Below are 14,000 nucleotides of genomic sequence, written 5' to 3'. Positions count from 1 at the left end.
TGTCTTCATCAAAGGCTAGACAAGAGAGTCTGGTATCTGCTAGTAAGACAGATGTCATGATCTTATGTAACAAAATTGTAGAAGTGATATTCCATTGCATTTTCTGTCTTTTATTGGTTAGAAGCAAGACTTAGGACCCATCTACATTCAGACAGAAAGGAATACACAAGGGGATGACATTACTAGAGTGTGAGGATAATTGGTGGCCATCAAAGATTGTTCACCACATGTATTAAATCAACATATCCTGTCTTTGGGTCTGTATTTTATGATCTGTACCTACTCTTCGGGTAATTATTATGATTATGCATATTTGGGAAATGCCAAACCTAGCAGAAAGGTGGAGGTCAATACAAATAGATATACGTTTTCAGCATTGGTCAAAATTTAAGAGAAATGGGCTTCCAGATGTTGGAGATTGTACATTGCTTAATCCTACATAATAAGAAGGATAAAATATCCAGCAATGCATCCCCCAAGCCCAGGCATAATTCTAAAAGGCACTATGGGATTAAGTGATGAGTGACACAAAATTGTAAATGTGTTTTTACTCTATTGAAGTATATTACAATGTTTATGGAGAGGAAAGATTGTGATTGAGGAAGGTTTCATAGGCCAGATATAGCTTAAAGTAGACTTTAATAGATGAGTAGGATTTGGATGGAGTGAGGAATGGTGGAATGGTGTGGGGATAATCGGGAAGGAAAAATAATCGTGGTATTGAGAACAGTCTTCTTGTAGCGAGGTTTTGTGCTGAGATGTACATAGTGTGCATGGCTATTTTCTGAGTCTGAGAACCCTCTGATATAACCCATAACCATTGCAAAGACCTGTGAGTGAAGGTCCTCAGTCCAGCTGGGGCAAGAGGAACTCAAAAGGAAAGAATAGATAAATCAAAGAAAGACATTTGTTCTTAAAATGACTTACAAAGAATGTATTTGATGCATACATAGAACGAGAGACACTTAGAGCCTTAGGTATATAGATAACGTTGCAGAATTGGGGCAGAGATAGAGATCAACATTTGTTTATCAGTGATACCTATGATGAGTGCCTTTGCAGTTTCATCTGACGATATAATATAAAAGTTGCTAATTAATGTTTTTAAAAAAGAGCTAGGTCACAAGTTGGTTAAGTATAATTTGAGAATATAAATATGTGACAGGAATCCCTGGGTTTGTTTGGTTGCATATCAGACTATCATGACTGAGTATACAACTGGCATTCAAGTAACATATCCCCAGCATAAAAAATAAATAGTACTTTCTCAACATAGGTTATTGATATCTGAGTTAATAACTAGATCGTGTACAGTTATCCAGCAGTACTTCTTTGTTTGACAAGCTAGACTGCACTGGGAGAAATAGTATGCTGGTAAAGAACTCCATATATAGTACAGTGGTAGAGAATATCATCCAGACCTTTTACCAGTCAGCTTGGGTCACCTTCATCATCTGTGAAAGGAAAGCAACGTGGTCCCTGGCAAACTCACTAAGTCATTACTGTGATCAAATATGTTCCTTTATTTATATAACACTTTAAACATACATGGCATTTTATACCTTCCAATACATTTTTATTATTTAAGCACAAGCCAAATTAAATATTGTTTATTTTCATCATTGGACTACACAGAAAATTATACAGACTTGTTTTCTCTGTTTTACATTTTCCATCATGCTTTCATATTAGAGCAAACTAATAATCAGGATTTATAGGCAGCAGAAAGCACACATTTTTAAATTTTTATTTCTAATAGCTTATTCTATTTTCTGATTCTGTACACCGTAGCAATTATTATCTAATCCTTGCATTATGAAAAAAGACTTTACTTCCAAAACTGAATAGTTTATAGATTGTGGACATTTCATAATTATTGTGAATTACATTTGGGAAATATGGGTGTTTGGAAGCAGAACTGCAACGTGTAGTACACCAAATTAAGTCACATTTGTCTGTTTATGCAGCTTACATCTTATTTTATACCTTGGACAAGAACATCCCAATTGATGACTGGATTATGGAAACAATCAGTGGTGATCGGCTTACTCATCAAATCATGGATCTCAACCTTGACACGATGTATTACTTTCGAATTCAAGCACGAAATTCGAAAGGAGTGGGGCCACTCTCTGATCCTATCCTCTTCAGGACTCTGAAAGGTTTGAATCATTTCCTATTACACTTTTCTTTTCCTGTGGAATTGTTTTATAAAATAGCTTTGCAGTCTGTATTAGAAACTGCCCTGCACCATCTCTATTGGCAAAACGGCCAGTGAACGTTCAAAATAAATTAAAATGTAGCTTTTTGTGCTCAAAGCAAATATGTCAAAGAAAGATCTATTGTGTTATCACATTTTCTGCCATCAGCACATAGCAAACATATTTAACCTGACTTTTTTCATTTACAGTCCTTCTAGAAGTTTGTATTGATGTCATGTATGTTGGTTCTATTCAAAATATAATGAAACGCTTCAGCCATTTTATGTTAAGGTGGTAAAAATGAGAATGTATTGAATTATGTGAATGGCATACTATTGCCAATTTTAAGTATTTTCTTTCAGGTACTATTATCCCTTGTATAGTAATTATCGCTTATATAGTAAAGAAAATTTTGATATGGCAAGAAAGTTCCAAACCAAAAAAATATATATTTATTGTAAAAAGCCAATATGTTATATTAGTATTTAAATAGCATAAACTATTTAAAAATTTTGCAGTATGATTTCTAGAAGAAAAATGTTCATACAGAAAATCACTAAGCCTAATAGTGATTACATCAAAATATTTTCATATAAGCACTTACTATTCTAGAGCACAGTATTATTCTGGGAGACAAATGGTTTCAAGAGTCATTTAAAAGTTGAAAAGAATTTGAAACATTCAAATAATTGAAATAATTTGAATTTAAAGTTGTATATTTAAGGCATGATATGTGTTGTCCTATAGAAGGATAACTTAGCTCTTAAACCTGTGACCACATTATACTTCGACATCTGGCAGAAAACTTAATGCATCATGGTAAACAATTGAAAAATTAGAAATGCATGGATGACTGCTATTTTTATGCAGTTGTTTGACATACTAAAAGAAGAGTCTTAGAATAACTGTATGGCCTATTCCTCAATTCTTCTAAGAAAGGTACCCTAGTAAATAAGGGACTTTTGAATTCTGATGAGTGAGCTATTTAAAAGCCTGGTTTGGGTAGCAGCTAATCTGAAAGTTTGCCAGCAACACACAAGCAAGCATTCAGCCAAAGCTTGCACGACAGTTCCTAATGACAGAGCAGAAGTAGGGAGGGAGGGAGGATAGAAATGAGCTAATCTTTGTCTATCCACATTTTGAGGATCTCATGTCTAAATCAGGTTTCACTCCAAATGAGCAATCAAAAGGCAACTGGTTATTCATTTTGTGGCAGCATGAACTGTAGCCAGATAGCGTTTTGCAAATGCTTCATTTTTATCTATAGATGAGTGCCAAATTACTTTCATACCCATAATGTTTGCCAGCTGAGAGATCTGAGGAAAGGTTGAGGATGACTTAAGGCATCCAAATGTGTTAAGCATCAGAGTGATGAGTTATCATAAGATTTGCAGGCCAGCATTGATGGCCATCCTAGGGATTGTTTTATGAGCTCAGTGTTTCATTGGGTACTGTTTACTGTAAGTGGCCTAAACTCATCTAGAAAATTATTTTCAGAAGTAAGAACAAGTTTAGGAATTTGTTCTATGACATAATAGTTCACAAGAGTTATTTCTAATACCTTGATTTGATGATTAATATTTTCTACTTTAAATGTCATGCTTGATAATAAAATTACTCAGAAATATTGATCCTGTTCACTTTTATCAATGATTTTGTACATGCATACATCTTACAAGACACAATGACAAATGTTGTAAAACAAATAAATTACTCATCATAGGATATTTAAAGCTAAATTATAAGCAATTTAAAGATTTGGTATAGAACCAAATCTACACCAAAGATAAAATCATGCTATTGCTCTCTGATTTAAGATTTTCAGTTCCAAAACGTGTACCAAAGAATACTCTGTTCATCAGAATGTATCTTTGTTTGACGGAGAGAAAGGCTTAGGTGTCCTGAAGATGCAAAAACTCCCAGTAGCCTCCTGGGTAATGGGCAAGGGTTTCATAGTAACGCTTGCCCCAGGTAGGTGTTCACAAACTTCATTCTTTCATATTTAGCCTTTGCAAGCATAGCAGCATTTTCTTCTAGAGGCCAGCATTTAGTCTTTTTGGTATTAACAACCAGTCAGAGAAGTACAGAAAACTCAGTCAATATTCACTGTTTAATTAAAAGGACATTTGTCATTTAGGGATTGTCTTACTATAAACTTATGTAGGTACACATATATGATGTATCTAATTCTTTCTTTGGAATGTTAATTTAAAAAATCTTGACCTTGATTACTTGACCACATAGGACTCTGCAAATATCCACCTTCTTTCCACATATCCTCCCCAGGGTCCCATTGGGATACTGTCAAACCATTGGAAGACTTATGTCTATCTCTGCCCTATCCTGTGGGTTTTTCCTGCTAATAAAGTACACTTCTGCATGCTGGCCTATCAGGTAATTGAGAGGAAGGATGCTCCCAATGGAGTAGACAACAGAGGATTCTGGCAGAGGGAGGGAGTCATTTCTTACACACACAAGAGTGGTATTCAGAGTGAAAGCTCAATAGAGTACAATAAATTATCTGGGCATCCTTAGTCATCATTCTGAATTGTGCCTTTCCCCTACCCAAGAATATAGCACTGGAAGCTTTGGACCAGAATAGAAAAAAGGTTTAGTTGTCAAATTATTTTGTAACAAAAATACATGATTTTTCTTTACAAATGATAGAAACGTATGATAGAAAAAATCAAGGCACAAATTTAAGCCATTTTTGTTGTCTATAATAAAAGGTAGTTACAAGAATCCATATGGTACCTGTTGGAAAATACTCTTCAGTAGATAACATTTGAGACATTCAAAATTTCTTAAGTTATATTCAGTGCAGCTTTGCTAGCAGGAAAACATATTCAAAAGATAAGAATGAGAATGAGTTTGTCTATCATAACATATAGTTATTTATCCTTTGCTAAAAATATCTTAGACTGCAGACAATGCATGTATAAGATTAAAGATAAAAGGCAAAGAATGGAAATGAGATAAGGGTGTTATTTTTATCTTTTGTGACATAATTCTAAAGAGTTCTCACCTACATATGAGATGGTGATTAGAATAGTTTCTTAAGTGTGTCCAGTTCTGGCTGCCAAACCTACATACTTCCTGGATTGGGTGACCACTTATGACCTTGACATATCCTGTCATGGATCAGGTCATTCTTGCTGGAGACTTGATTTAGGACTTCCAACAATGCTGTATCCTTTCTCAACAGCTGTGTTAGGATCTCCATTCAAAATCCTATTCCTGTTTATGAGCTACACACAATGCAATTGCCTGTCAAAAGCACCTTTGTCAATACCATAATAAAATACTACAATATAATGTATTTGAGAAGCCATTAATTTTCAATGGGAAACAGAAGAGAAGAGAAACTCTAGATAAAATTGAATTGCGGTGATGAAACTATGAAAAGTTAGATTAAATGACTGGTGAGCCTTTAAAAAATGTTGCTTAAATCTTGACAAGGTACAAGGTTTCATAAAACTCGTGTAAAGCTTTTGGAGAGCACCAAATTCTAACCACTAGCCAGAGTGCCAAGATAAATAAATTCTGCAGATCTGCTATACAGCATAGTTCCTATAACTAATATAACTGTATTATGTAGTTAAAATTTAGTAAGAGGGTAGATCATGTACTGTGTTTTTACCGCAATAAATAATAATGAAAAGGGTGGGAGGAAACTTTGGGAGGTTAGGGACATGTCTGTGGCTTTGAAGGTGGTGGTAGTTTCATAAGTATATCCTAATTCTCAAATGCATTGAATTGTATACATTAAACATGGGCAGCTTTTTACTTCTCAGTTTTTAAAAATAACACCTATAGAATTATAAAATCATAAGCATTGGCTGGGCATGGTGGCTCACACTTGTAATCCCAGCACTTTGGGAGGCTGAGTAGGGCGGATCACGAGGTCGGGAGATGGAGACCATATTGGTTAGCACAGTGAAACCCCATCACTATTAAAAATACAAAAAAATTAGCCAGGTGTGGTGGCATGCATCTGTAGTCCCAGCTACTCTGGAGGCTGAGGCAGAAGAATTGCTTGAACTGTGGAGATGGAGGTTGCAGTGAGCTGAGATTGTACCACTGCTCCAGCCTGGGCAACAGAGTAAGACTTCATCTCAAAAAAAACAAAACAAACAAACAAACCCACAAGAATCCTTGTATATATACCATTTTCCAGAGAGTAATTCAGAATTCAAAGTCTACTACTTACTGAGGTATCTTTTCATAGAATATGTCGACATGTTATGTTTAAATGAAAAAAAATTGTAATTGATTTCTGGTTTAGAAATCTGTCTTATGATATAATAGACATAAACCCTGTTCATCTGAAAGGGGCTTTCATTAACAGAATTATTATTTATGTATTTTATTTCTAAACATCCTTATTAGAGAATGATTTGTGCTGCTTTATTTAGAAAAGGTAGAACCACCACCTGTAGGACATTTAAGGTATTTTTTCAAACAATGATGATTGATTCGCTGTAATAGGGGCACATCTTATGAGAGACTGTTATTGGTGGCTGCCTGTTTATCTTCTCTATTCAAGTTTTACCGAGACATATGCAGGAAGCATTCCGCAAGTGTGGTATGCCATCTAACAAGTTTGAATGGAATTAAGTGAGTTAAATATGCCCAAAAGACTCAAAGCTCAGAGTTCAAAGGCAGTTAAGTCTAGGTAAAATAATTCTATTAATAATTGATGGAAGGAAGCTTATGAATATCTGCACTGGTCAAAATGCCATATAATTTTCAGAAATGTGATAATACTAGAGATTTACTTCTTATTTTGTTTCATTTGGTTAGCAGACAAGAAGCCATCTTTAAAACAAAACAAAGGTTTTTAAACTTAAAAATTTTTAGATTTTTAAATTTTAAATTTCAAAAAGTAATTTTTGAGACTATTACTTTTAACTCATCTGAAGTTGTGAACAACCCAAGAGCTATCTTCACAAGGCCTAAAGATTTATCAAGCTATTTAGATTATATTGTACCATATTTATGGTAGCCAATTATTTTATCCAATCTATGTGAAAACAGATGAAGTTGTTGAAAAAAAATCACATACTAGAAAATAGCTTCCTGAACTTTCCTAAATGTATATGGGTGATAATTACTTGGTAATTGCATGCATTTTTTTACTGTTAATTCTAGTTTTAATTAAATTTATATAATTGTTCTGAGTTTATCTTTAGAAGGGCATGAAAGCTATGATAATTTTAGGATGAATTTGTACAGTAAAAGCATTATTTTCAGTTTTTTTCTCTGAATACTTATCAGAAGTAAACTTGTAAGTTTCGGTCCTTATCAATTTTATTTCAATAGGGCACTAACCTTGAAATGAAAACTTGCTAAAAAATTGTTGGTTTGATATGTCACCTTTCTTGCTAGGAACTGTCAAAGTCTAATAATATTATTTCTTTTTCCCCCACAGTGGAACACCCTGACAAAATGGCTAATGACCAAGGTATGGTGACCCAATCTGTCATTTTGTGTTTTTTGAATCAATCCTGTCTGTTAGAAATGTCAGTCATTACTTTATATTCCTCTTTTCACCTGGCGCATACACCCGATGAAGCAGACACTGGTGTGATGATTAATCTTGTTAATGAAGTTTTGCTTGGCTGAGGCTGAGACTCTGATAAGGAAGATGTAAATTTTCTTGAGAGGAAATTGTTTTGTCTCTATTCTGAAGGACCAATTAAAATGTCAAGCTTCTTTGTATGAAATAAATTTTTAGTCTCTGTCTGCACTTCTGAATAATTCACATTAAGTATAATTAAGCTCAGCATAATTTTCAAGCTGCTCTTGTACCCTTTCATGAGCTACGGATTAAAGTTCTGTAGCTCTACAGAGAAAAACCATAAATTATGTGTGATTTTCCTCTGCAATGAGCTTCCTTTAATGTATAAAATCAAAGTTGGGTCAAGTTTTTGGGGGCATTATCATTGTTCATTTTGAAGCCAGAAAGCTGTTATTCAGTGAATCAGATGCTCATTTGACTCAATGTATAATATTTTCTCCCTTTTCCTTATTTACTAAAAGTTGATTTGTATAGAGAAACAGGTAAAGTTTTACACAAAGGCAAAATGGAGATAAATAAGAGTAATCCATCAACGTATAAGTAGATATGAATTTGCTATTACCATGATTTGTAGACCAATTGGTAAATTAGGATTCCATTATCTTTTACACAAAGGACCATTAGTAGAATGCTGAGGGAAAAAATGAATAGTTGATGAGTTTTATTTCTTTGAGGATGTTATTTTCTTCCCAGAAGAGTTAGGAAATACTACAAACTGGTCGTAGTCAGTGCTGTTAGTATTTGTAGATTGAGAGTCTGTAGTTTATATAGTTTGTTTCCTTCCCGCTTTGGACACCTACTGTGGGCAGAACTTACTTGCAAACATCATGTCTCATAAGGCACCATCTCATGAGATTAGGGGAATGCATTCTTTCAACATGAATCCTTTTTAACTTTTGACAAACACTAAGCCTCTGGATGCTGGCTCTCCTTAACAGCAGAAGGCTGCCAGCATGAGCAGCATTTTCTTCAGTGGTCCTGTGTTTACATTCTTCTCTGGGGATGTATACCTTGCAACTGCTTAACAGAATGTGGCTAGGGGCTTACATGTGGAATAATAGAAATGGAACTGTACATAGCAATGCCTACTCAGGGCTAAGGTTTCTATTAATCTAGCTGCTCCTGCTTGCTTCCACTGAAAATATTTTCATAAGATTAATGTCTATGAAATAATATTTGTAAAAAATATTAATGATAAGTAATTATCACTTGGCATGCATTTACATAGGTAAATTAAATATTAGTCTTAGTCAAATCCAAACCTGGAATAGTTAATAGAAACAGCTTTATTATTGCAGTTATAAAATAATAGAAACAACCTCTCATAACCTTCTCAAATAAATTTGAAGCTTCCACTCATGACTCCTAATTTTTGAAATTATATTTAAAAATAATAAATAGAGAAAAAAATTAAAATAACTGTTGAAATGTTACGTTATTAGCTACTTAGCTGACAACATGTCCAAGCTTCTCAATAAATGGCTTTCCACTTCTCTCTGGATACTATTACATTGTTTTCTCTCTTTTTAATTGCTTTTTGTTTTTTAAGGTAACCGTTTTGCTTAATATTATTTTAAGCTACCAAACACATATTCTGTAATTTGATTATTTTATAAAAGGTAAATGAATAAATTATTTCCCAGTCCCTATTATCACACATCCTCCATGGATTTTATTTTGAGTCTCACATCTACAATTAAATCAGGTCAGTTCTCAGGAACAAAAGGATCCCCCAAGAATTACGGCCAGTGACTGAGTCTATTAATATATCGGGTCAGTTATCCTTTTTCTCTTAGGATTCTGTCACATATGTGACTTGGAGCCTTATTCAGTCACAGTTGGCATATAGTTAGTTGATCAAGTTGATGGGCCCTAAATTTTACATCAAACTGAATTCACTTGTAAAATTGAGAGGGACTGATGACATATAATTTAGTGGTTATTAATAATATCTTTAAATTCTTATAAAGAAAGCATGTTAAATTTACTGCACCTTTAAAGCACTTTTTTATAAACAAAATCAGTCTTCTGAGTTGATGACCATATGCATGAGACATAACCCAGCTTAAAGATCCCTCTAAGATTGATGAAAATAATAGGAAAAGACTGATCTTAATATTCCCATTCCCAGCACACAGCAAATTGGTTGAATATGTTTTACCATTCCCACTGTTAGACCTATTTGCCCCCTTCTGACGGAGAAATAATCCCAATATTACATTTATGACAGGAGCTGAATTTCTGCTTAGAGAAAATTCCCTCGGAGAAAAAATGTGGCACCTGGGGTCAGAATTAACCTTGCAAAGATGAATCCTAAATAAAGAAGCAGGAGGTTGAAGTTGACTTATATGAGAGAAAGGGAGAACAATTTTGATTGTTCTAAAAAAGTATTCAGATTCTTGTCACAATTATTATTTTAGGGACCAAAGATCTGCCATGAAGAATGTAACTGTGAAAACAAAAGTCATTTGAAATGGCTTTAATTTGGGGAAAATATTTTCTTGTGAGCAACGGTAATAGTTGTTTGACAATGATAGGCATTAACACAGAACTCCTAATTTCTTTATGTAATTGTAAATTGGTGAAATCTGGCATTTTTAAACTTTCTAATCTTGACTTTTTCTATAAGACTGGTTTGTGTCAGCCTCTCTCTTGCCCCATGTCCCAATTTTATGGATTCTTCCGGGCACAGGTGGCCAATACGTATGGAAGTAAAATAAATTTTAGAGATTAACCATGTAGTTTCATTTTTTGGAGGGTTGGGCAAGGAAATTGCACAGGCTATGTGAAGTGGTACAGAGGTTAGATTGAAAAGCTATGCTTAAAACAATTAAATTATTTTTAATTTTTGTGTATACATAGTAGGTGGATATATATTGGTAGGGTGTGTGAGATGTTTTGATACAAGCATACAATGTGAAATAAGCACAGCATGGAGAATGGAGTATCCATCCCTTCAAGCATTTATATGTTGACTTATAAACAATTCAATTACACTCTTCATTTAAAAATGTACAATTATTGACTATAGTTACCCTATTGTGGTATCAAATAGTAGATCTTATTCTGTCTATTTTTATACGCTTTAACCATTTTCACCTCCCCTCCGCCAAGCACCCCACTACCATTCCCAGCCCCTGGTAACCATCCTTTCACTCTGGATGTTTATGAATTCAATTGTTTTGATTTTGGTTTTGACTTTTGAATTTTTCCTTTTTTATTTTCTCTATTTTGATTAAAACTCCTTCCATTTGTCTGTGCTGATGTGAGCCTATGCAGCGGTAAAATGCACCCCTATGCAGCTCTTGCCAGCAGTCACTGTTTTAAGAGCTTTATAGGAATGACTCACTTAATTCTAGTAACAATACTGTGAGAAAGGAACTATTATCTCCATTTCAGCAAGGAAGAAACTCAAGCTCAGAGAGTTGTTGTCTATAGAAACACAGCTAGTAAGTAGAAAAGCCATGATTCCAACACCAGAAACCACATTTCAAAAGCCCTATTTTAACCACCAACCAATATGTTACACATATATCGCCACACATTCAAATTTGGCATAAGGCTATAAAGTTGCTGTATCTGAAGTTTCATCTACTGTTATTTTCCCATTATAGATCTTCCTTTTTGTATCTCTGTGAATATTCTAAAGAACAAGGCAAATAACTCTCAATCTGGGGTCATCTTGTTAGTGGTGTGGCCACAGCAATGAATATATGATCCGCCACAGCAACGAATATATGACCCTAACACTTCTTTATTTCAGGGAACAGGGATGCTGATAATTCATTGTCTAGGCCAGCTTGGTTTGTCAATACAAAATGCTATATACTGGGTGGGTCAAACAACAGAAACTTATCTTGTCAGAGTTTTGGAGGCTGGAAGTCCCAGATCAATGTTCAGCATGGTCGGTTTCTGGTGACGGCCCTCTTCCTGGCTTGCAGATGGCCTTCTCACTGTGTCTTCCCATGGTAGAGAGTGACCTCTCTGGTGTCTCCTCTTCAAAGGACACTAATCCTATTGGATTGGGGCCTTACCCTATGATTTCATTTAACATTATGATTTAATTACTTCCATAAAGCCCTATATCCAGATAGAATCATATAGGGGGTTAGAGATTCAATATACACATTTTTGGGGGAAGCAATTCAGTCCATAGCATCCACATTTAAAAAGAAAGCTATCATTTCACTCTTTCACTAATTTTTCCCCAGTTTTTCAGATAAAAGAAGGTAAACATTTTGCCCAGGATTACATAAATAGTTGCTGACAGAGTTACAACTCAAAACTTTTCTTTCTGGTTCCTAGAGTGTGCAGTCTTTCTACTGTAAATGGTTACTATATTTTAAAAATTTGATTTTCATTCTTCTAAAATCAACTCAGACCTTTTAGAGTGTCTCACAGAAGCATTTTAGAAAATCTTCTTGTTTTGAGTTTGCAATGGAGGTTAGCTGTAAATCTGAAACATGACTGCTTCTTAAAAGTGATTATTAAATCAAACTTTTAAACTTGAGGGATTGTATTTTTTTTGCAGTGTTATGTGCCATTCAATGCCCAAATATTGTTCTCCACCATGAGATGTCTTTGTATGAAAAGCAGCATTCTTAGCATCAGCAGAAATGTTTACTCTTTCATGTGTATTTCTGTCTGCCCATTGAGACAATAGAATAGGTGCTATGGCAATGATATGGTACCGTAAAGTGGGCAGGATTCTTGTCAAGTGATCTTCATCATTGCTGAGATGAATTACAAAGAAAATGCTCACTCACTTTGAGCAATCTCAAGTGTCTTTAATTCTCCATGACCTGGCAAAAGGGTGATCTGAAATACTAGGCCTAGAGAGGAGGCCTACCTTCATAGGACAGTTTACAGATCCAGATAAAAAAAAAAGTGTGCTGTACACTGTCCACCCAACATGGAGAGAGAATTACTGTCCTCTGAATTGTGGTAATGGCCACTGGGACCTCTTGTGTGACTTTAGGCAGATGAATTAACATCTGTCAACATCTTCGCCTGTAAAATGATAAGTTCAGACTAAATTATCTTTTGGTTTCAAGATTAAGATTCTGAAATTTTAAGATTGATATTAGAATAAAAAGCTCAGGCATAACCATCTTTGCATACTGAAGCATCTCACATTTATGGCTTTTCCACTGTGTGTCAATTACTCTTCTATGTACTGTGCATGTGCAATCCTATTTAATTCGTATAGCACCATTACAAATGTAGAAAGAGAGAGAGGTTAAAACTTGTCCAAACACTCACAGTGTGTAAGTGGTGTGAAAGTTGATTATACAAAATGGAATCATTCATGTCTTACCCAACATACTAAAATGGAGTCAGGAGGTTATAAGGAAAAGCACTCAGATCACGTTTATTCCAGGAACTGTCTTGTGAGACTAAACCAAAAACTGCAAGGACCTGGTCATGATTCTAAGATTTCGAGTCTTACCTAACACCTGCTGACACTCAGCAGCTCCTGGAAGACACTGCCTGCACCAATTAACTTCCTTTCAAAACAACTGGCATAAACTTCCTCTGTTCCCTGATAAAACTCCTGTCTTTTCCCTTATTCTCTGGACTCACCTGGGGCTACCTTGGTTTGTGTATCCTGAATTGCAATTCATGTTCTGAAATATGCTCTTTGCTCAGAGATGCATCTCTATATATCTTTATTTCAGGTTGACAGTGCTTAGACCCAGAGACATACCCAGGCTACCTAACTTGAGAATCTCTGCTCTTGACCACTGTGTAATTTCTGGAAATGCAGACTCATGATCTGTCATCACGGAAGTTATATATAAATGGCATCCCCATAAGTTCACCTGGTTTAAAGGACTTTGTCTTTCCTCAATAGAGTATTCAGGCAAAGTACTTACCACTGCACCTGGCGTTTTACACCTCAGCAGTTTTAATCTCATGAATAAACAGAATGTTAATTGTTTCCAATTTCAGGGAAATAGGGTTTTCGAGGCAGTCTAGTCAAGCTTGGAATTTAGTTAATGTAATCCAGACTTTGCAGGGTTTGGATTACAGCAGCCAGGCTGCTGTTTGAAAAATGGAAACGTTTAGTGCCTTCTGATGGAAGCTGTTTAATAGAAAATTAAAACCACTTCTTACCCTATTATTGTGCATAGTTTCAACACAGTTTATTATTCAGCTGCTTGCTACACCCACTTGAAAAAGCTATTTTCTTTTTTTTTTTTTTTTTTTTTTTTTTT

At 34.9% G+C, this 14,000-nt stretch overlaps 1 protein-coding gene across 4 annotated transcripts in view; it reads left to right on the top strand.

Annotated features, from left to right (window-relative positions):
* Positions 1 to 14,000, top strand: part of DCC (DCC netrin 1 receptor) — a 1,206,315-nt gene that overhangs the window by 1,076,179 nt on the left and 116,136 nt on the right. For all 4 annotated transcript variants that reach the window (XM_017501124.2, XM_017501122.2, XM_017501121.2 and 1 more), the window contains exons 20-21: positions 1,968 to 2,162; positions 7,633 to 7,665. In XM_017501124.2, coding sequence (XP_017356613.1) covers positions 1,968 to 2,162; positions 7,633 to 7,665 — 228 coding nt within the window. The remainder of the gene's footprint in view (positions 1 to 1,967; positions 2,163 to 7,632; positions 7,666 to 14,000) is intronic.

This window comes from Cebus imitator, unplaced genomic scaffold, assembly GCF_001604975.1.
Source record: "Cebus imitator isolate Cc_AM_T3 unplaced genomic scaffold, Cebus_imitator-1.0 Scaffold278, whole genome shotgun sequence".
Classification (NCBI taxonomy): domain Eukaryota; kingdom Metazoa; phylum Chordata; class Mammalia; order Primates; family Cebidae; genus Cebus; species Cebus imitator.
The sequence above is the reverse complement of the archived record's forward strand: the minus strand, read 5'-3'. Positions and strand labels throughout refer to the sequence as shown.